The following is a 25,904-nucleotide window of genomic DNA, read 5'->3' as shown; positions in this document are numbered from 1 at the left end:
AGTAAAAACATTAAATGCAAAGATGTAATTAGCCATTTCTCCCTCGTAATTTTTCTTCAGAAACACAGTTCTATTTAAATTAACCAAAATGTTTGTTAAACACTTCTAAAAACAACAACAAATACCTTACTTTAAAAATATTTAACTGTAAAACTTAGGAGAAGCTATTAATGTGGAATATGGGTGAATTATTCTAAAAATCCTAGGGTATTATTTAGAATTGTAACTTTCTTGATTATTTTTCCCCAAATAAAATTAGAAGATAGTTAAATAAAATTTAAGATAGTAGACATAATATGTAGAGAGCACCTGGGAAGACACATGAGCATTTCTTTCATTACTGTCAGCTGAATCCAGTGGCGTTGGCAAAGCCACATCCTGGAAACATGCTTTGCCAGAGGCAGGAGTGTTATCAGCTTGACCTTCAACCCAAGTGCCAGGGAGTGGGTTTTGTTATTTAACCCTTTGCGGTCCTATTAAATTTGGACATGGGTGTCGTACTGGTCGGAATTAATTTCCATTGAAAGAGCAGTGATACATAACATGCAAGATTATGAAGGATAAACAAGATTTATTAATTATTTTTTGGAACTACGTCACTACTAGTAGAATCACTACAAACGTTATCACTTTCTACGTCAGAGTCAGTATTCAAGGTGCCAAAATAAAACTCTTCATCGTTACTTTCAGATTCGCAGTACACTTCTTTCGGTAACTTTGTTTTTGCCATTTTGGAGTATTATTTTGAAATATCTTAACAAGCGAGAATGCCTAATTACAGTTAAACGTAATTTGTAAAGCTTTATTTGAAATTCTGCGAAGTATCTCCGAAGCTTGTCAATTTCTTCACTCTCAAAAGGCGACTGACTCGCCACGGTGTTTTGCATGGCGAGTGTGGAACGACCGCGTTTGTTTATATTGAGTTTCGATATCTCCGATTTGTCCGGGCAATGTTTTGGTTCCTGACAAGGTCACTAAGACACTTAAGAGCTTTCAGAGAAATTATGAACTGATACATGAATGAATAGAGTTAAGATTCGTACGGTTCCTTGCCGTGGTGGCTGAGAGCAGACATACGACCGGAACGGTAAAAAAGCTTTGGTGGCTGAGAGTAGACAAACGATTGCAAAGAGTTAAATCCAGCCAAGCACCAGGAATGAATACAACTCGGGCCTACCCAAGAATGCACATAATCTCCTTTGTCTTGGCCTTTAGTAAAACTTCCTGGGTTTTGCTGTATAAAATAAACACGCTGATTGGCTATGGGTCCCTGTCTCTCCATCAGAGGACAGCGTTCCCACCCAGCCCCAGCTTTTTCCTTCCATCTTGGTGTCCGTCTCTTTCTTTCATTTTCTCAATCCCCAACCGCCCCTACTCAGGAACCGGACCACTCTCTAGCCACACTGGACGTGGAGAAGAGAGAAATATTTACAATAATATATCAAATCATCTGTAATAATAAAAGCGTAATATGCTAATTAGACTGGACGTCCTTCCAGACAACCTTCAGACGAAGCCAGGGCTGTGAGGGAAGCCCAGGTCCTGGGTCCTGTGTGCCAGAGGGCAGCTGGTGCCAGCAACTAGGGGAAGGAAGGCCTACTCTTGCACGAATTTCGTGCATTGGGCCTCTAGTTATTAATAAAGCATGATAGTATTTTATAAAGCTTTACCTATAAAATTTGCTTATCTATGAATACAGTAGCATCACTTGAATAACATCATACAGCCTACAGAAGGCATGTAACTTTCCATTAGGTTATACCAGGTGACTGAATAGAATTGACACTTTATATATCTATAGATCAGAAAGTAATTGGAAACCAAATCATTATAAGTGCATAAGCAGAGAAAGATAATGCAAAAGGGCTTGAAATTAGAAACATTATAAACAAAACAGAAACTGTAAAGTTACGAAGGATAGAAAGGAACCTTTTAGAAATAAGCAAAATGATAGCTTAAGACTACAAATAAAGAAGAAAATGAATCTGCAATGTAACTGGGGATGGGCATTGGCAACATCAATTCATTACAGTATAGAAAAATAATACTTTTCTTAAATGAGAAAAGAATATCTCTACCTTTCTGTTATGGACTAGTTCACTCACCTCAGATGTTTTCTGAGCAAATATTTCCACATAGCCTCAACTGACTGCCTGAGAACACTCAATATAATAGCTTATATCTATTGATTTTTTTATGTGCTTTCATGACTCCCCTAAAATTCAAGATTTAGTTTTTCCAATCCCTCCAAAATGGAAATTTCCATTCACCTACATTACTCTCTAGCCTTTTTTTATTCCCAAAGTTTAACTTCTGGCTTAGACTAAGATTATCCAGTGTTTCTGTACCCTCAATATTCCTCTAATCAGTACAAAATCATTCTACAAAACTCATCCTTTCTCCTCGATAAAAAGTCAATATCATTATCTTCTTTTAAAAACAATAATTTGATTTCTATTACTGTATTTACCAATAATGCTTAAGCAACTATAACATTAAAATTAGCTAATCAAAATATAAATAGCCTCTGGAAAATTGTCATTGGCTCTTTCATTAACCCCTATCACTGAAATTAAAATTAAGCATAATAATTCTGGTGAAACCCTCTTGACAAGTTAAAAAATCTAAAAACAACATTTATCTAGAACATATAGTTTATTATTTTTGGTCGTTGTTAGTCTTATTTTGAAACTCATAATTGAGGTATCATTCATTCATTCACTCATTCATTCATCAAACATTCATTTAGTGCCAGTAACTGATAGCCACTCTACCAAGTATATGAGATTTAAAAGAAATCAACCAGTCTCTATCCTGGAAGAACCAGTATCAGTTTCAGAAGTTACTAACTCAAATGCTTATAGGTGCCAGGCCTGAACAGGACTGGATATAAGATAATAGGGATGAGTGAGAACTATGACAAGCTGGAGAGGGCATCCTCACCTACAAGCAATTTCATTATTTTTTAAATATTATATAAGCTTAAACTTTCTGAGACCTACCAGTTTATGACTTTTGGTTAATATGGACCTAACTACACACAAAATAGTTATTTTACACTACGTGTTTTTAATATAGATGTTTAAAGGCTTCTGAGAGAATAGAAAAGTAATTATAATTTCACTATCATTCACAGTTTTACTCAAATATTACTGAGTACTGATTATGTATCCATTTTAAAAAAGAGACAAACAGGAGGAGGAAAAGGTAATACATATAACACTATGTGCCAAGCACTGTTCTAAGCACTTTACATACATTAATTCATTTTAGCCTCATAACAATCTTAAGAAGTAGGAGCCACTAATATCCCCATTTTGAAGGTGACGTTTAGAACTTAGCATAGGTCACACAGAAAGGAAACCCCAAAATCATTCTGGCTCCAGAGTCCATGCTCTTAACTGTTCTTCTAAACCAGGGATTCACATTCCCAGTCTAAGATGCATATATATATGCATCTCCTTTGGCATATTCCCATAGCACCCTGTGCTTCCCTCCATCACAGGATTTTCCTGTTTAATTGTCTGACTACCAAACTGAGCTGTGGACTATTTAAGGTCAAGAATCACATCTTATTATCACTGTATCCTCAACATCTATTACAGTAATCTCGCATAGAGTAAGTTCTCACTTCAATAAACATGTGCTCAATAAATACAAAGTGAATAGCACAATGACAGAATTGATAAAAACAGACTAATATGTATCAGTTAGGTAGAATACACATGGAATATATTATATCCCCAAAACTTGTGTAAAATGAAAACATTAAAAATTATAAGACGTTTAAAAGCTGTTGGTTTAATTAATATACAGATTATTAAAGGGGTGAGATATTTTTTAAATATTAAAATCATCATTCATAGGTAATAACTTTATCCAAACTACCCCATATTACCTTCATATCGCCAGTGGGGACAACAGTAAAAGGTTCCTAACTGGCCTTCTTGATTGTAGGTTAACGTCCTTTCTCCAAACTATTTCTACTCACTACTGCTAGAACTGACTCTAAAACAATTTGTTGTGTAACAATCACATCTAAAAACCCTCAAATGTTCCTCACTGCCTACATGTAATCCAAATTTCCTTAGCATGTTTTAAGTTGTGTTTTTTTTTTGTTTGTTTTTTGTTGTTTTTTTTTCAGGGAAACCTCTCCTAAATCTTTTCTAAAATGTTTATCCAAATTGCAGCTGGTAAGAAGTATAGGTGAGTATTTCCTTTATGGGTAGAAAAACATGACCTACTAGTTTGGAAGAATGCTAAGCATTTTTGGAAGGAATGCAAGGAGAGAATGAATACTTAGCCATAAACACATAAGTGATGCAATTAAAAAAAAAACTAAACTACAAGAGTGGCTGGTCTGAATGTCACAAGAAAAACGACAAAAATTACAGAGATAAAGAAACCAAGAAAGAACTTAAATATTTTAATTTGAGCATAAATGGAAATCACATTTATTTGTAAAATATAATTCAAGACTTTCAAACAAAGAACATTATGGTAAATTGCAAAACAATCTACCTCATTGAATACATCCTTTGGCCCTGGCCGGTTTTTCTCAGTAGTTAGAGCATCGCCCCATGGACCAAAGGGTTTGATTCCTAGTCAAAGGCATGTATCTGGGTTACAGGTTCGATCCCTGGCTCTGGGCATGTGAGGGAGACAACCAATCAATGTGTCTCTCTCACATCAATGTTCCCCTCCTCACTCCCTTCCATTCTCTCTAAATATCAATGGAAAAAAACATCCTCAGGTGAAGATTAAAAAAAAAAAATCTTTTGTTTGAGTAAGTGTGTACTGAAGAAGTAACTTTACCAAAAGAGAGGTCTGGCCTATGCCCTCCACTACTGGGTGGTGAGCTCTAGCCCCTGGAATGTCCTGCCTGATGAAAGTATCTTGCCAAAAGGTTTAACAATATGATTTATGATGGGGGCTTTCGATTGTGCCGTATCAGTTCTGACGTCCAGAGGAACTGGAGACTAAAGGTATTAGCCAAACCTCTGGGAGGGGCTGCAAACTAAAGGTCAGCCATGCAGGTGGGATGTGACAATACAAACTTTGGATCTCAAACACTTAGGTGAGCTTCCCTGGTTGGCAATATTCTAATACTGTCATACATACTAACCAGGAGCAGGTAACACCATCCATGACTCTTCAGGGACAGGACAACCAGAAGCTTATCATTTGGGCACCTCACAGATTTGCCCTATGCAGCTCCTCTTTTGGCCTCCAGTTACAGTAAAACTATAATCCTAAGTATAGTGCTTTCCTGAGTTCTGGGAGTCTGTTTGGTAAATTATCAAACCTAAGGGAGTCCCTGGGGACGGCAGAATTTGTAGCCAGCAGGTCTGACAATGAAGGTGGCCCTGGGGACTCCCATACTTGCACCTAGTGTCTTAAGTAAGGACCATTCTGTAGGGGACTATGCAGTTGGCCTGAATTCATTGCAACAGAAGTTTTTGTCATTGTGTTTCTATAGTTGACACAATTTAGACTATCCTCCAAGTCACAGGCATCAGCAGGAAAGCATATGACTTCCTTGTTGGGCATTATTGTCAAGAGGCTGTTCAAGATGGGGCAGACTGTAGAATGATGCCATAGTCGCATGGGTAAAATGGCCCAGTTAGCCACCACAAATGAGATCTTTAATAGACAGTGAACATCTCTGGATGAGGACAACCCATACTGAGATACCAAATGGCATTTATCTGTAAACTAAACATGTTTTACAGCCTAATAAAGTACCAGGAATAAGGAATGAGACTTTAAGAAATAAACTATGTTTTCTGCAATATAAAAAGCATATAACATTTCCCTTATTCTTTGTATCAATTTTGAGCTACTATAGAAATAGTTCAAAATCATATAAAAATAGAACCTAAGATTTATATCTAAACTACTATATTAAGTACTTCATTTTGCTGTATAAAATAGCAAAATATATCTCTGGTATAGTGATTGTATTTCTAGTACTTAAAGGTAAACATTTATCAACAATTTAATGCAGCAAATAATTACATGGTTCACTAGACTTTTATATATACCGTTAAAGAATATGTGCTTTCATCAGCTGTACTGTCATTAACTTCCTATGTGCAACTTAAAATTCTTACTACTTCTCTTTAATATGTCTACCTTTACATTCTCTCCCAGAAAGGCCCAATCCTACTTCAGCCTAGTGAGTCACACTCCTCTTCTCACAGGGTATACACATATGCCTAAAGTATGTGTGGACATGTATGTGCCCTCAGAGTCCCTAGGCTAAGACCGGGAATTCTAAGAACATGCCAAAAAATAAAAATAAATAAATAAGGCAATCTATAAAAATATGGAAAGAAATGAAAATCCTTGTGAATAAAGAAATAGACAGAATATATGCATATTTCTCTTCTTTTTTAATATAACTTATAGCATATTTTCCATTGTTTTTTGTTGTTTTATTAAATTTAATGGGATGACACTGGTTCACAAAACCATACAGGCCTCAACAAAACATATGTGCACCATATCGTGCGCCCATTGCCCAAAGTTTCTTTCCGCCCCCACTACCCCCCTTTGCCCACCTCCACTGACCCCCATCCCATTCCCTTTCCCTCTGGCTGTCACCACATTGTTGTCTATGCTATGTGTTAAATATATGTGGATTTTTTGCTTAATCACTTCATCTTCTTTCATCCAGTCCCCTAACCCTCTCCCCGATAGTAGCTGTCAGTCTGTTCCATGTATCCATGCCTCTGTTTCTATTTTGTCTGTCAGTTTAACTTGTTCATTAGATTCCACATGTAAGTGTCGAAAGAATATATGCACCCCTATGTTCATTGCAGCATTATTTACAATAGCCAAGATCTGGAAACAGCCCAAGTGCCCATCAGAACATGAGTGGATAAAAAAGCTATGATACATTTATACAATGGAATACTACTCAGCTGTAAAATGAATAAATAAATAAAAATGAATCTTTTTTAATTGGCCTTCAAACTAGAAACTCAAATAAAATTATTATTTGAGAAATTGCTTCTTCTTGTTACTATTCTGTATGCTTTATTTTAACTATGTATATTCAGTTAAACACTGAACAACTCATTATCCCTGCACTGTGTTTGATGGATCTAATTACATAAAAGGAAAAGGCTAATAGAGCTATACTAATAAAATCCTAAAATAAAAATTATCTTCAAAATTTTAAAGGTATGCAGAAATGAAATGTCTATAAAAAAGTATGCATTTTTCCACAGTTATAAACTATTTAAAACCACATAAAAAATGTCTTCCCTCATAAAAATGATATGTACTTCCATGACAAAGCCTTTATCATTCATAATATCACTATTTACCATTCCCATTAGCAATGGAGGCCTGTGGAAGAGGCAGGAGTGGGGTGAAGGAGGCCAATGGGGGGTGGAGGGGACATCTCTAATACTTTCAACAATAAAGATAAATGTATTTTAAAAATTCATAATAAAAAGAAGACTCTCTAGAGCAATAACCTGCCAACTCTAGCTACTATCCCATGTTTGGTGTCACTCGTTTTCCCCTTTAGACCAACTCTGCTGTAAAAGGTGCTTTCCTTCTGTATTCAGCAACCAAAAAGAATTTCAAGAGAAACTAAGAACAAAGAAATAACAGTAAGAACTGAAACGGAGGGAAAATGAGACTAATAATAAAAATTCTAAATATTAGGACTTCTTTTTTAAAAATCATATGGTTTAAAAAGGGGGTTAAATAAGCTGAGTATAAAGAAAAAAAGGAAGAGCATCACGGTTCTCTAATGAAAACTACATTGAAAGTTGTTCAATATAACTGCTTCAGACCCCTAAAGAACAATTCTTATAATTATCCACTGCCAAATATTTCTAATAAGTACTGATTCTGACTAATGAAACTATACTAAGACACATTTTCTTCAGTGCTGAACTTTGAATTAAGACAGCACAAGCTGTCAAATTCGTTTTTAAAAAACAAATGCAAACTGAAACAATTTGGCTTCTGCCCAAATTTACACTCTATTTATAATTTAGAAAATATTTCCGCAAGAGTACATAGCTGCAATTAGCAGATTTCCACCAAGGGTGTGGCCCACGTTAAGTGACAACGTTATCCTTATTCTACCAATTGGGCAGAGCACAGAAGTGTACAGGCTCCTGTAAGCAACTCTATCATATGTCTGCTGTCAAAAGAGGCACAAAAGGCAAGGAACTGTGAGAAGATGATGGCAGTCGAAGTCTACCAACAGCCCCATGCCAAGAAGGCCTTACGCAAAATATTAGTGAAAAAAGAATAACTCTATATTTGTTTTTTCTATAATATATTTATATATTGAGAAAAAAAATGCTCAATAGTGCTGGAATAATCGCTAATATTATATCCAAGAAGAAATACCAAATTGAGTGGACATGAATAGAAGCAGGTAAAATACAACGAAAACTTCTTCTATTATCTACCTTATGAGATTGTATTAGAAAGGAAATTAAAACATAATTGTATAAGTTGCTATATTTTCCATATTATTCTATCATATCATAACCATTCCTCTTCCCAAAAATAACTTCATGGTGCATCTTTATTGTCAAATAGTATGCAGCAGCTAAAAAATAATGTTGCAAATCCCTATGCATTGACATGGAAATATTTCTAAGCCACATTGTTAAATAAAAAAAAAAAACAACTATCCCAGAATATTTAATATGATGCATTTTAAGTGTCCAAACAACAAAAATAAAGAAAACTTTCCATGTATATATACATATACATATATATGTAACTGATTAGTTTAAAATAGACTATGTACTAAAAACTGCTGATTTCAAAAGGCCTGACAAGTTATTTTCACTCTTATGTAACTCTACACAGATTACAGCTTTTTAAAAAACATAATAGCTATCAATCAAAAACTATTATGAGAAACAAGAAAACAACCTAGTTTAAGTTTCCATCACTGAGAATCTTACTAACGAGGAGAAGACCTGGTAACTGTACATGTTTATCCAAAAGAGTACTATATTCAAGAAATTTCGGGGAAAATCAAGACAATTCGGCAGAAAAATATCATTCATATTTCTCTCCCAAGCTGAATTAGGATACATTATAAGTGTTATTTTAAAAATGTTACCTTTCTTGAAGTATAAATGTCAAAAAATGGCTTATTTCTGACACTAAATGGTTCCTGTGTTTTGTCAATGAGCCCAGTCTTCATTTTTTCATGTCGAGGATTTATTATTTCTCGTTCTATACACTGAAGACGAACATTAAAATCACAATCTCCAACTGGTTGTGCCTGAATTAAATGAGACAGTTATTTAAATTTTAACTCTAAAAACTATTTTTTCAGCATAACTATCAAGGCTTTCACTTTGTACATAGTTGTTTCTGTAAATTACATCCTTTGGAGTTCTCCAATATAGAGCCTGCACAACCCCACATGCCAGCCCTGAAAATTAATTTGACTAATGATGGAAGCATATCTAAACATACACACACACAGTTATTTCAAAATTATAAATGTATAAAATAGTATGGGGAAAGGGTATAAATCTATTAACAACTGATCCAAAATTTTCACATCTGAATTAAAGTATTAATATACTCACTAATTGTTTTTATTATTTATATATTTATATGCATAGCCCATGGACAGGGGCAATAGGGTAGTGAAGACTTGGGGAGAGGGGTAAGGTAGGAGTTAGGAGAAAGGGAGATGGGGGTGGGGGGAAGTTGGAGCTATTTGTAATACTATCAACAATAAAAAACATATTTTAAAAAAAATTTTTTTAAAAACTTCTGTGGCTCAATGGATACTAATATGAAAAATATATTGTTTGCCACATTTATATCCAAGAAAGAATTAAAACAGAGAAAAGATAACTAGTTCCTATACATTGTGAAGAGCATGATTGGCAACCAAATAGAAAAATTAAAAGAACAGACCATTGGAACCTATAATAAAATCACAAAAATCCAAACAAGTAAAAGCAAACATAAAAAATGCTTTACTTTGCCCTAGCCAGTTTGGCTCAGTGGATAGAGCGTTGGCCTACAGTCTGAAGGGTCCCAGGTCCGATTCCGGTCAAGGGCATGTACCTTGCACATCCCCAGTAACGCGTGTGCAGGAGGCAGCTGATCGATGTTTCTCTCTCATCGATGTTTCTAACTATCTCCCTTCCTCTCTGTAAAAAATCAATAATATATAGTTTTTAAAAAGATGAATCCTTAAAAAAAATTACTACTTCATTAGTAATTAGGAAAAATCAAATTAAAAACAAGATATCATTTCACACATAGCCATTTGGCAAAAATTAGGTATGTATTACCAACTGTGATAAATTGGTACAACTACTTCTGAAAGGAATTTAGCAAGGCAGCTAATAAAGCTTAATTAAGTTGCTAAATTAATTAGAATCTCAATGTTGTAGGAAATGAGGGACTGGACTTCTTAAACACTTCCCAAGTGACCACATCCCAAGAATGAGAACTGTCCTAGAGAAACTATGACACAAGTGCAAAAGAAAAAAATATATAAAACTATTCAATACAATAATTAAACAGCAAAATATGGAAACACATATGTTAATCAAGAGGAAAAAAGATAAATTTCATACATTTCTATAATATAATAATTAAGGGTAATTAAAGTGAATGAACCAAACCTACATGCATTAACACAGATAAATCTATACAAAATAATGTGGAGCAAATGTTGTGCACTACAGTACAGTACTATGACATTTATGTAACACTAGAAATCCTACAAAAGAACACTACATATATTTTACAGACATACATTGATAGTAAAGGTATCACAAACACTCATGGGGATAATAAACACCAAATTCAGAGTAAAGGCTGTTGCTTCTGGGTAAGAGGGTCAAGGATAAGAAGACAGAGGTGTACACAAGAAACTTCTGATATTATACATATAACTAGAGGCCCAGTGCACAAAATTCATGCATTCGGGGGGTTCCCTCAGCCCAGTCCGCACCCTCTCCCAGTCCAGGAGTCCTGAGTGCTGCCTGCCACCGCTGCTGCACTTGCCAGCGGTGAACTAGGCTTCTGGCGCACTGACCACCAGGGAGCAGCTCCTGCATTGAGCATCCGCTCCTGGTGGTCAGTGCACGTCACAGCAACCAGTTATTCTGCCGTTTGGTCAATTTGCATATTAGTCTTTTATTATATAGGGTGATTTATTTATTATTAAAAGGGGAGCGGAATAAAAAAGACAAAGCTAAGCTTCAACAAATCTATTGGTAGGTATATAGTATTCCTTATATTATTCTCTATACTTTTACGTATGCCGAAAACTTACTTTTTCTTTTAAGAATTAGAAGGCCATTGTCTAAGACAAAGTTCCCAGGCTAAGAAATGAACCTGCACTGAACGTATTTTAAAGCAGAGCTCAATATCAAGAGGCAAAGGAGATAGCACTCCCCCATTCACGAAGAAACAAAGCCACACCCACCCTTTGTCTTGTTAGGGGCCAATGAACATCATTCCAAGATCTGTGATATGAGTAAGTCAATTTTGGAAAGCATTACTTTTGAGGAATACAGTAGCCACAAACAGAACAAGACTAAAACTTGATGGTTTCTGACCTTGAGTTTCCTAGGTTTGAAATAGTTTGAAATATATGTAATTCAACAAGTGAGATATATACACATTGAAAATTTCCTGGAGAAAATAAGTCATCTGGATTAATATAAAATCTTGAATCTTAATACTGCCATTTAAAATATACAACCCCCCCCCCCCAAAAAAAGGTTTTTTTAACTTTTATTATAAATCCTCAAAATCTTAAAACTTAACACTTTTAATTCCAGAATTTTTAACTGCTTACAGTCTGGTTGGAATAATAAATGATTATGCAATCTGAATAATATATTTCTAGAAAATAATTATACCTTTTCATAGATGTACACTATTGAAAGAATTTCTTCCATTTACAGAATTCATCTTGTACTGTCTAAATAATTTCAATACTGAATTAAACATTAACAGGCAATTTGATTCTTGGCTAGTCTAAAACTGTAGTAAATGGGTAGAAAATATAATTTCACTTTTTTATATCTATTCACAAAAGAAGATTTATATTTTGTTTTTAGGTTTACTTAATAACATTTTACAATATACTATCTTGTATTACCACAGTTAAACTGCTTATCTTTAGTCACTTGAAATAACTAAAGAATCTAAAGACAAATGTGCAAAGTATTAGGCAGTAAGGGAAAGAAAAATGTACAAGCATTGACAAAAAAAAATCAAATGAGTAACTTGAAAGTGTCACAATTTTTCTTTCCTACTCTAAGGCAATAATACTTTTTATTTGTTAAAAACATCTATTATCTCAGTGACAATCCATTTAGAAATTATAAAAGGTACTTACATTGAATTTAATTATGTCGTAAATCAAATATCTAGGTACAGCTTGTCCATTTACTTTATCAATAATCATTTCCTTAAAAGAGAAAAAAAGAAAAGTTTCTTCATTCTTTAACAACAATTTGTTTAATTTCACTGAAATGTAATAGACACACAGAAAGTACATAAAACATCAAAATACAACCTAATGGCCAAAACCGGTTTGGCTCAGTGGATAGAGCGTCGGCCTGCGGACTGAGGGGTCCCAGGTTCGATTCCGGTCAAGGGCATGTGCCTGGGTTGCGGGCATATCCCCAGTGGGAGATGTGCAGGAGGCAGCTGATCGATGTTTCTCTCTCATCGATGTTTCTGGCTCTCTATCTCTCTCCCTTCCTCTCTGTAAAAAATCAATAAAATATATTTTTAAAAAAAAATGAAATTTCAAATGAACACACTTATAATACCCAGATTAAATCAATATTCTCAGCACCCCAAAAATTCCTATCATGAATTCATTCTGTATAAAATAAAGTGATATTACAATATCTGCTCATTATATTTTATATTTGAATTACTATGCTATGTTTTATGTTTGAATTTACTAAGCAACTATTAGGATAAAAAAAGACTACAAATTTTAAATGCCAAACATCAGGAACATTTAAAAAATATTTTGTTAAATCATTATTGCTTTATATTTTGCTATGTACCAATTATTTTAATCATAAAATCTGTAGATAAAAATGGTACCCTTATAATAGATACAATCCCCATACTACACATGTGGTCTTTCTTGGTTCCACATGCCTCTACTATCATCAAAGGGAACAGGAAAAAAGAACATGATACCACATATCACAGCCATTAAATGAAAATAATGTAAATTCTGCCCTCTCACAGAAAAGAGATAAAGGATACTAAAGAATGATTATAGGTATATAATGTAGTATTTTATAAAATTTTAACTTTTAATAATAGGTTTGACCTAAAATTACTTTACTTTCCTCATATTCTTCCTAGGAAATTAAATGGGTTTTTTAAAATAATTTCATGCCCTGACCGATTTAGCTCAGTGGATAGAGAGTCGACTTGTGGACTGAAAGGTCCCAGGTTCAATTCCAGTCAAGGGCATGTACCCTGGTTGTGGGCACATCCCCAGTAGATGGTGTGCAGGAGGCAGCTGATCGATGTTTCTAACTCTCTATCCCTCTCCCTTCCTCTCTGTAAAAAATTAATAAAATATATTTAAAGAAACATTTTAAAATAATTTCATGACAGAAAATCCACATATAACCATCTAAAATTACTAAGAACACACTGATTTAAGACAAATATATTTTAAGAAACTATTAAAATTAACTTCTTTCTCAAATACGTGTTTTGTTAAGCACAGACACTTATTGTCTTGAACACAACTCTTTTTTTATCTTTATACTAGAGGCCTGGTGCACAAAATTCGTACAAAGAGGGGGTCCCTCAGCTTGGTCTGCACCCTGTCCAATCCGGGACCCCTAGGGGGATGTCCGACTGCCAGTTTAGGCCTGCAGGATGGGGCCTAAACCGGCAGTCGGACATCCCTCTCGCAATCCGGAACTGCTGCCTCCTAACTGCCCTCCCCTGCTGGCCTAGTCATCCCTAACCACTCTACCTGTGTGCCTGATCCCCCCTAACTGCCTCTGCCTGCCGACCTGATCACCTCTAACCACCCACCCCTGCCAGCCTGATCGCCCCTAACTGCCCTCCCCTGCCAGCCTCATCACCCCTAACTGCCCTCCCATGCCAGCTTGATCACAAAATATCAGGTCTATCTGTTCTAAAGCATATTACCCTTTTATTAGTATAGATAGTACTTTATTATTTGAAATTATGCTTGACATAAATTATATCACTTTTATTCTTTTAAACTGTTCACTGAAATATTTTAATTTAAATACATGTATCTAAGAATTTTATGAGCCAATGAGGTGGTATCAGTAATAGGTTTCAATTAATTATTCTTTACAAAACTGGGTGGACAGAAATTAAGTGGCACTCCAAGTTCAGACAGCAGATATCACAGAATTTCCCTCCCAAATTACCTGACAAAATGAGCAAAAACATACTTTTGTTTAAACATTAAAAAAGGCAAAAAATAAAATGTATTATCAGCAAACAAAACAAATAAAAAGGAATGAACAAATGAATAAGATTTAAAATTGACAGCCACAGAAATTACCAAGATTCTGGTGAAACAAAAAGGCACAGCAGGGTTCAGCTCCAAGCTCTACTTGTAAAATGACAGTCTTAGTAATTATCACTATTATACTCAAATATAGAAAGATACAAACACAGTGGTTATTCTTGTCTTCTTTTTTCTACCTCTTCTAATGTGTAGAGTAATAAAAATAGCAGACTATTTCTGCTCCCAGACTTCATGCTGAATTGAAGAAATAATCTGAGTATTACTGGAATAAAATATGGTTCCCGACTAGCCAAAGAAAATATTCACCAAGGTTTTTAAAAGAGAACAGAACCCAGATATTCTAACAAAGACCCAATACCGAGAATGATTCTTTCCAAAGAGTCCCTCAACACAATGTACTCTTCACCACAGCTGCCATTGTCATAAGCTACAGAAAAGTAAGTAGACATAAAATACATAAGCTTAAAACTTAGTTAATCGGAAACCTTGTACACTGTTGGTGGGATTGTAAAATGCTGCACCCACTATGGAGAATAGTATGGTAATTCCCTCAAAAAATTAACAATAGAACTACCATATGATCCAGTGATCCCACTTCTGGGTATATATCCAAAAGAACTGAAAGCAGGGTCTTGAAGAGATATTTACACACCCATGTTTATAGCACCACTATTCCAGTAGTTAAGAGGCAGAAGCACCCCAAATGTGAGACAGATAAATAAATGTGGTGTATATATATAGTGGGATAGATACTACTGAGCCTTGAAAAGGAAGGAAATTATCACCAGCTATAACATGGATAAACCTTGAGGGCAGTAAGCTAAATGAACTAAGCCAGTCACAAAAAGACAAATACTGTATGATTTCAGTTATATGAGGTATCTAAAGTAGTTAAAGTAGTTAAATTCATACAAATTAAAAAGTAGAATGGTGCCCTGGCCGGTTTGGCTCAGTGGATGGAGAGTCGGCCTGCGGACTCAATGGTCCCGGGTTCGATTCCAGTCAGGGGCATGTGCCTTGGTTGTGGGCACATCCCCAGCGGGAGGCAGCTGATCGATGTTTCTCTCTCATCGATGTTTCTAACTCTCTATCCCTTTCCCTTCCTCTCTGAAAAATCAATAAAATATATTTAAAAAAAAAATAGTAGAATGGTGGTTGCCATGGGATAATGGGAAGCTATTTCACTGGTAGAGAGTTTCAAATTTACATGACAAAAAAGTTCCTGAAAAGAGCCTTACAACTGTTCCAACTTATTCTTAAGGAGAGTTTCTGGAATTTGATGCAGGAAGGGGGATCCAAGGAGGAGCCCATCTAGGTGATGAAAATATTCTGGAATTAGTATTACAGTCACACAATCTTTTTTAAAATATATTTTTATACATTTCAGAGAGGAAGGGAAAGGAAGAGATAGAAACATCAATGATGAGAGTCACTGATTGGTTGCCTCCTGCGTACCCGCCACTGGGGATCGAGCCCACATGATCTGAAATCAAACACTGACCTCCTGGTTCATAGGTCTCTGCTCAATCACTGAGCCATGCCAGCCAGGCACAATCTTTTGAATATACTGAATTTAATTATACTTTAATTTTAAAAAGTAAAACTAAATTTTTTATCCTAAAATCAGTTCTTCAGAATAAAGAAAAATGATGGAATCCCAGATATACAGCATATATTAAATATCAGTAGAGCCCTAGCTGGTTTGGTCAGTGGACAGAGTGTCAGCCTGCAGACTGAAGGGTTCCGGGTTTGATTCCGGCCAAGGGCACATGCCTGGGATGCGGGCTTGATCCCCAGTAGGGGGTATGCACGAGGCAGCCGATCATCATTGATGTTTCTATCTCTCTCTCCCTCTCCCTTCCTCTCTGAAATCAATAAAAATGTATTTTAAAAAATGTCAGTACATACATGTTGATTATACATGTTTTATTAATATAGATATAACAAAATTACTAAAAGAAAGTACATCAAAATGTTAAAATGTAATCTATTAGTGATAGTTGAACTTTTCTACTTTATAATGTACTGACTGACTAAAAACTTTTAAATGAGCATGCATATTCCTTTATAAAAAATTAACAGTTGAAAAGACATGCCATTTCCCCAGGATTCTTGCAATTAACTTTAATCTTTAACTATCATATCCTCCTCTTAACCTCAATGTAAAATTGATTGAATTTCACTGATTTATGTCAAGTGAATTAATGCTGTATTTCTGAACTCCTATTTTCCATATTTTGTAGGTCAAAGAACATCATTCAGAGAGCGAAACAAAAGCTTTCCTACACACATCTGACAGCCGGACAATTAGATAGTTTGAGTTATTCTTGGATTTGAAATTGTACAAAGACAATTTGCAAATGAAAATGTGGAAGAAACAGGAAACTACAGAGGACTGTTTTAATTAACTGGAAAAAACAAGTATGGCAACTACTAATCTGGTCCAAGCAAACTGACATCATGAATCACATTGCTGTTTTAAAACCTCACAAGAGTCTATTATGCTGCTCTCAGTTATCCAAGTTTGGGGTGAAAATAAATAGTATTGCTAAATTAAATCTGCAGATGGTTAAACATCTAATTTTTAAGCATTATTTCCTACCTGGAATGTCCTAAGCCCATGTCCAACATAAATCTCTATAAAAATCTTTCCATATCTAATGCCAATTCCTCTATAAAATATCTTTAATTCCTAACTAACTAAATTCAATGTATTTCTCTTCTAAACCATCACAGGACTTGTTTTAAATACCAATCTTCAGGTTATCGTTCTATCCATTACCAATCATTCTCCACCCCTACCCAACAAAGTAAACCGTCTCAAGAGTGAGACCTTCGACTTATTTGAGGAGAACCAAGATGGCGGCATAGGTTAACGCCGGAGTTTGCTGCTTTGAACAACTACTTCAAAAGTGAAACCAAAAAACGGAAGGGACATCACCCAGAACCACAGGAACGCTGGCTGAGTGGAAGTCCTACAACTAGGAGGAAAGAGAAACGCATACGGACACTCAGAGGAGGCGCAGTGGTGAAGTCAAATTCTGAGGTGCGGAGTGCGCGGAGCGGGCTGGCGGCGGAGGGCGCGGTTGTTGTTTTCAATCGGGAGGGAGTCGCAGACTCTGAGCTCCAGATCCGGGCGAGTCTTTAGGGACCCAGACTCAGGCGGAAGAAGCGGGACTGTCTGGCTTCGGTCAGAGCGAGGGCAGCTTTCTCTCCGAGCTTTGCAGCGGGTGCTGGGACTCAGAGAGGCAGAGCCCCTTGGGACAGGACTGAGAGCCGCCATAACTGCTCTCTCCGGCCCACCCTGTTGATCCTGTGCGACCCGCCCTGCCCAAGCCCTGCACAGAGGCATTTGCCGGATAGCCTCAGGCAAAGGCTAGATTAGCACCTCCCTAGAGGACAGAAGTTCTCTCACTGCTGACGCAGCTGATTCTCATAGCCACTTGGCCTGGAGGTCAAACCCTCCCTGGAATTAGCTACAACAATCAAGATTTATCTATAAGACTGCGAACAAAGACCACTAGGGGGTGCACCAAGGAAGCATAACAAAATGCGGAGACAAAGAAACAGGACAAAATTGTCAATGGAAGAAATAGAGTTCAGAACCACACTTTTAAGGTCTCTCAAGAACTGTTTAGAAGCTGCCGATAAACTTAATGAGATCTACACGAAAACTAATAAGACCCTCGATCTTATATTGGGGAACCAACTAGAAATTAAGCACACACGGACTGAAATAACGAATATTATACAGACGCCCGACAGCAGACCAGAGGAGCGCAAGAATCAAGTCAATGATTTGAAATGCGAGGAAGCAAAAAATATCCAACCGGAAAAGCAAAATGAAAAAAGAATCCAAAAATGCGAGGATAGTGTAAGAAGCCTCTGGGACAGCTTCAAGCGTACCAACATCAGAATTATAGGGGTGCCAGAAGATGAGAGAGAGCAAGATATTGAAAACCTATTTGAAGAAATAATGACAGAAAACTTCCCCCACCTGGTGAAAGAAATGGACTTACAGGTCCAAGAAGCGCGGAGAACCCCAAACAAAAGGAATCCAAAGAGGACCACACCAAGACACATCATAATTAAAATGCCAAGAGCAAAAGATAAAGAGAGAATCTTAAAAACAGCAAGAGAAAGAAACTCAGTTACCTACAAGGGAATACCCATACGACTGTCAGCTGATTTCTCAACAGAAACTTTGCAGGCCAGAAGGGAGTGGCAAGAAATATTCAAAGTGATGAATACCAAGAACCTACAACCAAGATTACTTTATCCAGCAAAGCTATCATTCAGAAGTGAAGGTCAGATAAAGAGCTTCACAGATAAGGAAAAGCTAAAGGAGTTCATCACCACCAAACCAGGATTATATGAAATGCTGAAAGGTATCCTTTAAGAAGAGGAAGAGGAAGAAAAAGGTAAAGATACAAATTATGAACAACAAATATGCATCTATCAACAAGTGAATCTAAGAATCAAGTGAATAAATAATCTGATGAACAGAATGAACTGTTGATTATAATAGAATCAGGGACATAGAAAGGGAATGGACTGACTATTCTTGGGGGGGAAAGGGGTGTGGGAGATGTGGGAAGAGACTGGACAAAAATCGTGCACCTATGGATGAGGACAGTGGGTGGGGAGTGAGGGCGGAGGGTGGGGCGGGAACTGGGAGGAGGGGAGTTATGGGGGGGGGGGGAAAGGAACAAATGTAATAATCTGAACAATAAAGATTTAATTACAAAAAAAAACAAAAGAGTGAGACCTTCTCCTCAACCCTCTGAGTAATGTCTTCACTCTGGCACAGCAACTTGAACATGATAGGCACTCAAAAAATATTAGTTCAATTATAAATTATACTAAATGTTTACAAATGCTATAACTCAATAGTAAAAATTATACTAAATATTTACAAACGCTATAACTCTTTTCCCCTTTTATTTTATTAGTTACAATGCTAAAAGAAACTGTATCTTAAATAAAAAAAAACTAAAATGTTTTTGCTGTTCCTCTAAACTAACTATCAGGGCTGCCGCATTAGCCGTGCAGTATATGTGCAGCACAGCCCCAGGAGTGCCAGTCACATCAACTACAAGAACGGCACACCCTGGGGATGTGCAATGAGCAATACTTTCAACCTTATGCAGTGGCTCTGTCGACAACAAAGGGGTATGTGTGCATGCGCGCGCGCACGCGCGCGCACACACACACGTTACAAAAGTTTATTATATACATACTAGAGGCCCGGTGCACAAAATTCGTGCACAGGGGTGGGGTTGGGAGGGGTCCCTCAAGCCAGCATGCAACGACGCAAGCTTTCTGTGCCCGGCCTGGCCAGAGGCCCTCCGCAGCCGGTCGCAGAACACTTGCCTCATCATCGCAGTGATGAAGCAAGCATTCCATCAGGCCGCTCATGCTGCCCGCTCTCAGCAGCCGCTCCCCCCCGGGACTGGTAGACTCCAGCGGGGCTGAGAGGACTGGGTGTCGCCATCTTGTGGCTATGGGCGCCGCCATCTTTGTGACAGAGTGACAGTTAATTTGCATATTATCCTTTTACTAGATAGGATGTGTATGTCACTTTTATTACAAAATGATATTTTACTACACACCCTGTCACAGTAATGAAGATATACTAGTAGCTCCACAGGATACACACAGTATAGTTAACTCTGTTTTGTGACTCTATAGTTACTCTTTGCTCAGTCTCCATCCAACTATACTACCTTCTTACCAACTTTGTAATCTTTAGTACCTAGTTCACAGTCATCCTGGTCTCTTACCATCTCTCATTATGACCCATCTACCATTTCTTTGATCTCGCTTCCACTGCTATGGTTCACACAACCTCCACCTCTCTCTCTAGGTCACATCCTGAACCTTCTCATCACTCAAAACTATACCTCAGACTAACTCAAACATGCTATTCTCCAATCACAGTGAGATAGAATACTGCACACTCCAATATTTAGTTGACAAATAAACAAGAACAAGGGATGGAAGCAATAAGTATTCAGGTCACTTTGAAAGTGGTATTCCCTCTGTTAAACTAATAAATATATATATTTATATATGTGATTTTCATTAGGGTAATTCCATCATTGAGAGTTTAAGTGAACATTTCCAAGCCTCTCTCTATTGTCCCAATATCTGTCCATTTAAACCAGAAATAGAGGAGCAAATTTTATCAGAAGACAGGAAGAATTCTCACGTAAATTCCAGAGAATATTAGCCAGACACAATTCAATCTGGCTCGTGAAAAGGTTCAACTCCCATTTGACCCAGTGATACCACTTCTAGGAATATATCCTAAGAAACCAGAAACACCAATCAGAAAGGATATATGCACCCCTATGTTCATAGCAGCACAATTTACCATAGCTAAGATTTGGAAGCAGCTTAAGTGCCCATCAGAGGGTGAGTGGATTAAAAAACTGTGGTACATCTACACAATGGAATACTACACTGCTGTAAAAAGGAAGGAACTCCTACCATTTGCAATAGCATGGATGGACCTAGAGAGCATTATGCTAAGCGAAATAAGTCAGAGAAAGATAAACATCACATGATCTCACTCATTTGTGGACCATAATGAACAACATAAACTGATGAACACAAATAGATCCAGAGACAGAGAAGCATCAATCAGACCATCAAACCTCAGAGGGAAGGTAGGAAGGGGGAGAGATCAACCTAAGGACTTGTATGCATGCATATAAGCCTAACCAATGGACACAGATAGCAGGGGGGTGAGGGCATGAGTGGGGGGGGGGAGAAAAGGAGGGCAAAGGGGGGATAAGGACACATATATAATACCTTAACACGTTAAGTGCCCAGTCAGTCACCAGTGACTGACACCACACTTTCCGTCCGGAAAACAAAACAGGCTGGGTGCTTAACGTGTTAATCAATAAAAATAGCCCTGGCTGATTTGGCTCAGTGGATAGAGCGTGAGCCTGCAAACTGAAAGATCTCAGGTTCGATTCCGGTCAAGGGCACATGCCCAGGTTGTGGGTTCGATCCCCAGTGGGGGACTTGCAGCCGATCCATGATTCTCTCTCATCATGGATATTTCTATATCTCTTTCCTCTTCCTTCCTCTCTGAAATCAATAAAAATATATTTTAAAAAAATAAAATAAAATAAAAAATGTAAATAGCAAACTTCAAAATAGAAGATTGGAGGGACTTAGGTTGTCAGACATTAAATTGTATGTTAAAGTCACAGTATTTAAACCAATATAAAACTACCACTAGAAGATCAAAATTTAATGAAATGGAAAAATGAATCAGGAAAGAAACAATGACATATAAAGGAACCCATCATACCAAAAAAAGGATATATCCAATTAAAAAGGAAAAACTGATTAGCTAAATGATACTAAGGCAACAGTTTAGACATCTGGAAATAAATAAAATTAAACTCCTATTTTATTCCTTTTACCAAAATGTATCTCAGATAGATCAAATATTATTTTAAAAACTATATAAATTAAAACCATAAAATTACTGGGGAAAAATACAGATATTATAAAATTCTGAAGTAAAAATATCTTTCTACCCTGGCCAGTGTAGCTCAGGGATTAGAGTGTCCGCCTGCACACCAAAGGTTCATGGGTTCGATTCCCGATCAAGGGCACATACCTGGGTTGCAGGTTTGATCCCTGGTTCGGGGTGCATGAAGGAGGCAACCAATCAATGTGTTTCTCTTACCTCTCTCTCACTCTCTCTCACTCTCCCCCACTCCTTCTACACTCCCTCCCTTCCACACTCCCTGAAAAGCAATGGAAAAGAAGTATCCTCTGGTGAGGATTAACAAAATTAAATAAATAAAAGCATCTTTCTTAAAATGACACATATTAAAAATCAAGGGGTTTATAATTTTTCCTACATAAATTTAAATTTATGCCACAAAAAATACCAGAAAAAGTAAAAAAAAAAATTTTCAAAATGTTCATGAATATCCCCTATAACAAAAAATTCTCATAAATCAGTATGAAAAAAATATGAACACCCAACAGGAAAATACATAAGGATTTGAATGGTCAACTCACAGAAGAAATGCAATAATTCATAAAGAAGTGAAAAAGTGATAACCCCCTTAACAATTCACATAAATGCATATATTAAAAGAGATAAACCAATCATTTTACGATGTGTCAGACACTATGATCAGCATTTTATAAATTATCCAACTTAGAATCTTCACAATAGCATCAAGAGCTAAGTACTGTTATTAGCCTCACTTCACTATAGATGAGGAAACTGAGAAAATTATATAAGGTCCCTCATGTAATAACTGATGGAGCCAATAAGGCACCGTCAGAGTTAGGGCTCATAACCACTATGTTACACTATCCCTTAAAATGGAAAGGTCATTCTTTCCTTCACCAAACATTAAATTTTCAAAACTCGGTGTTTAAGACAATGTACTGATCCTTTACATATGGTTGTTAGAACTGTACATGTGTTCAAACTTTCTGCATTATATACACATCAATATTTAAAACTAGAGGCCTGTTTTCTTGGGATATGTTCCTAGAAGTGGGATCACTGGGTCAAATGGGAGTTCCATTTTTAGTTTTGTGAGGAAACTCCATACTGTTCTCTACAGTGGCTGCACCAGTCTGCATTCCCACCAGCAGTGCACGAGGGTTCCTTTTTCTCCACATCCTCACCAGCACGTCTGTTGATTTGTTGATGATAGCCAGTCTGACAGGTGTGAGATGGTACCTCAATGTCATTTTGATTTGCATCTCTCTGATGATTAGTGACTTTGAGCGTGTTTTCATATGTCTCTTGGCCTTCCTTATGTCCTCTTTCGAAAAGTATCTATTTAAGTCCATTGCCCATTTTTTGATTGGGTTGTTTATCTTCCTTTTGTTAAGTTGTATGAGTTCCCTGTAAATTCACCACTTAGATTTTGCTCTCTCTTTAGCTTTTGGGTAAACAGGCTATTTGAGAAGTTAGCTCAATTAGTATTTACACTTTATGTGCAAAACTATACACCAATAAGATTATATTTTTCTCTGCAGAGTAATCTCTGATAGGCTTGTTTCCAGTCCTTTCTGTTTGCTGTTTGGTTGTGGGGTTTATCTTCTTGTCATACCTTCACTGCCTTTCCTTGGAGGGAAAGGGGGCTCTACATCTTTCTTATAGCTTCCTACAATTTCAAATATCAGTTTTTACAATTTCTTAACTTTCTTAAATGTTGAACCAGAATTTACTGGGACTGGAAGGAATCAACTCCCTGAAAAACTGACACACATTCTGTTTAAGAATCCATGCTGTGAATTGCTATCAGTAGTATGAATATGTTACATCCCTCAGGAGCAGACATAAGGTTGAACACTCTGGCACAAAGAAAAGTCTAGAACAATATTCATCAAAATGGTAACAGAAGTTACTGCAATGGTATGAGTTCAGATTATTTCTACCAGCTCTTTGGTAATTTTTTATATTATTTTAATTTTTATTTACAATGAATCAATATTTTTAGAATTGGGAAAAAGAAAGCTATTTGCATGAAATAAAGTAACAACATTTTTAACCAAGTAATTTTATAATCATTAAATATAGATTTTTTTGAAATGGAAAAATTCTTATCACCTTTCAAAATTAAAATGTAAAAGTACAGTGATTGCTTTAAAAAGCAGAGTTTCTTAAAAAAAACAAACAAGAACTAGTAGTCCATATAGCTAAAGAACAAAGGAAAATTTAAGTGGTATCACATAATTAAGATTCAACTGATAAGTAAAATAATAAAATAAAAGTAGTATTTTTCAACAAAATGTCTTTCAATCATGAAGAACAAAAAAAAAAAATTAAGACTTAACTTCATTCACTTACTCTCATACCCAAATAAGAGGAAAATAGAACTTAGCATCCTAATAAAAAGTAGATTCAATTCTCTATATGCCAGTTATACCTCAATTTAAAAAAACTTTTAAAAAACTAGATTTTATTAGTTACTATTTAATTAATAAAAATACACTTTTACTTATAAGAGAGAAAAATGGCAATATTTAATTTCTTTAAATGATAAAATATGACTTACCCCATCCAACAGAGTATTTGATAAATGTATACGGAGATCTTTACGAAATGGGAATTCCAGATTTGAAACATGGAACACTGAATTATCTCTATCAATCATAAAAACTTCATTTGTTCCATCAATCAACATCATATACCTGTAAATAAAACATAAAAGGTAACATTAACAGCCTAATTCAAGAATAGGTTCATAAGAAATAATAGTTAAATTGTTTTTCCTTAGGCTTATTTCCTTTCCTTATAGCTGCATGAAATAATGTTCACTAGATTTCTCCCTATCCCCCATCATTCAGATTAAAGTACCACAAATAACGTATTTTCTTCTTTTTAAAAAAAATGGGTTCCTATAAAAAACACATGGTATAGAGAAATCAAGCTTTTTTAATAGTTTATTTACTTTTTATGTTTTTATTTATTTCAGAGAGAGGAAGGGAGAGGGAGAGACAGAAATATCAATGAGGAGAGAGAATCATTGATCGGCCGCCTCCTGCACGCCCCCTACTGGGGATGGAGCCTGCAACCTGGGCATGTGCCCTAACTGGGAATTGAACCATGACCTCCTGGTTCATGGATCAAAGCTCTGGCTGGGTGAGAAATCAAAGCTTTTAATAGAGACAATGTGACCTTATGAACCATCTTAGGAGAGAATAGTTCTCTAATTTTTATTAGATCTTAAACATCAAAGTTTACAGAACACACAAACACACATATATGCAACTAATTGCATTTTATGTATTACTCTTTCCCCTTTGTAGTGCAAAAAAAGAAAGTAAGTGATTTGCAAATGGCCAGACCTCTCAAACTATCCAATGCTCTACCACACTAGTTAGCAAAACAGCCCCTCTCCTTGAATCAAAATTTCAATATAGCCATTTCAGGTACAATTCTTATGTATTACTATCAAATTAAAATATGTTTAAACTCAAGCTCATGAGAATTCTATTAGCCCTTTTCTTCTCTTTAAATTCAATCAATATATGAGGGAATTTGTGCATCTTTCTTCAAATGATCAAGTTTATCATAAGTGATTCCCACCAGTGGATCATCAAGAATGAAGCTCTACTTCATATCATATATAAAAAAATAAATTCCAGATGGATTCAAGCTCAAGAAATTACAGACTGATAAGCAAGGCTACCAAATATATAACGGCAAGACTTGGGGGGGGGGGGGGGCGGGGGGGGGGGGTGGAGATCATATCCGGATACCAAACTCTCCAAAGAATGAGAGAAAATGACAGCAAGAAACTAGTAAATTTAAAGGCACAGGCTTCAAGGTAACAGAATCATTTTGTTAAGTTGTTTTTGTTTGTTATTAAAT

At 36.2% G+C, this 25,904-nt stretch overlaps 1 protein-coding gene and 1 long non-coding RNA gene across 8 annotated transcripts in view; one reads left to right on the top strand and one right to left on the bottom strand.

Moving 5' to 3' along the window:
• LOC132237089 (uncharacterized) overlaps window positions 1-25,904 on the top strand; it is a 308,039-nt gene that overhangs the window by 124,096 nt on the left and 158,039 nt on the right. The window lies entirely within an intron of this gene.
• The window catches only part of RNGTT (RNA guanylyltransferase and 5'-phosphatase), a 209,218-nt gene that overhangs the window by 117,768 nt on the left and 65,546 nt on the right, over window positions 1-25,904 (bottom strand). For 4 of the 7 annotated variants that reach the window (XM_059700941.1, XM_059700936.1, XM_059700938.1 and 1 more), the window contains 3 exons: window positions 24,586-24,721; window positions 12,374-12,445; window positions 9,110-9,274 (listed from right to left, as the gene is read on the bottom strand). In XM_059700941.1, coding sequence (XP_059556924.1) covers window positions 9,110-9,274; window positions 12,374-12,445; window positions 24,586-24,721 — 373 coding nt within the window. The remainder of the gene's footprint in view (window positions 1-9,109; window positions 9,275-12,373; window positions 12,446-24,585; window positions 24,722-25,904) is intronic. The other 3 variants (XM_059700942.1, XM_059700939.1, XM_059700943.1) reach the window with 3 other exon arrangements.

This window comes from Myotis daubentonii, chromosome 6, assembly GCF_963259705.1.
Source record: "Myotis daubentonii chromosome 6, mMyoDau2.1, whole genome shotgun sequence".
Taxonomy (NCBI): domain Eukaryota; kingdom Metazoa; phylum Chordata; class Mammalia; order Chiroptera; family Vespertilionidae; genus Myotis; species Myotis daubentonii.
Note: the sequence above shows the minus strand (reverse complement) of the source record. Positions and strands in the feature narration are given on the sequence as shown.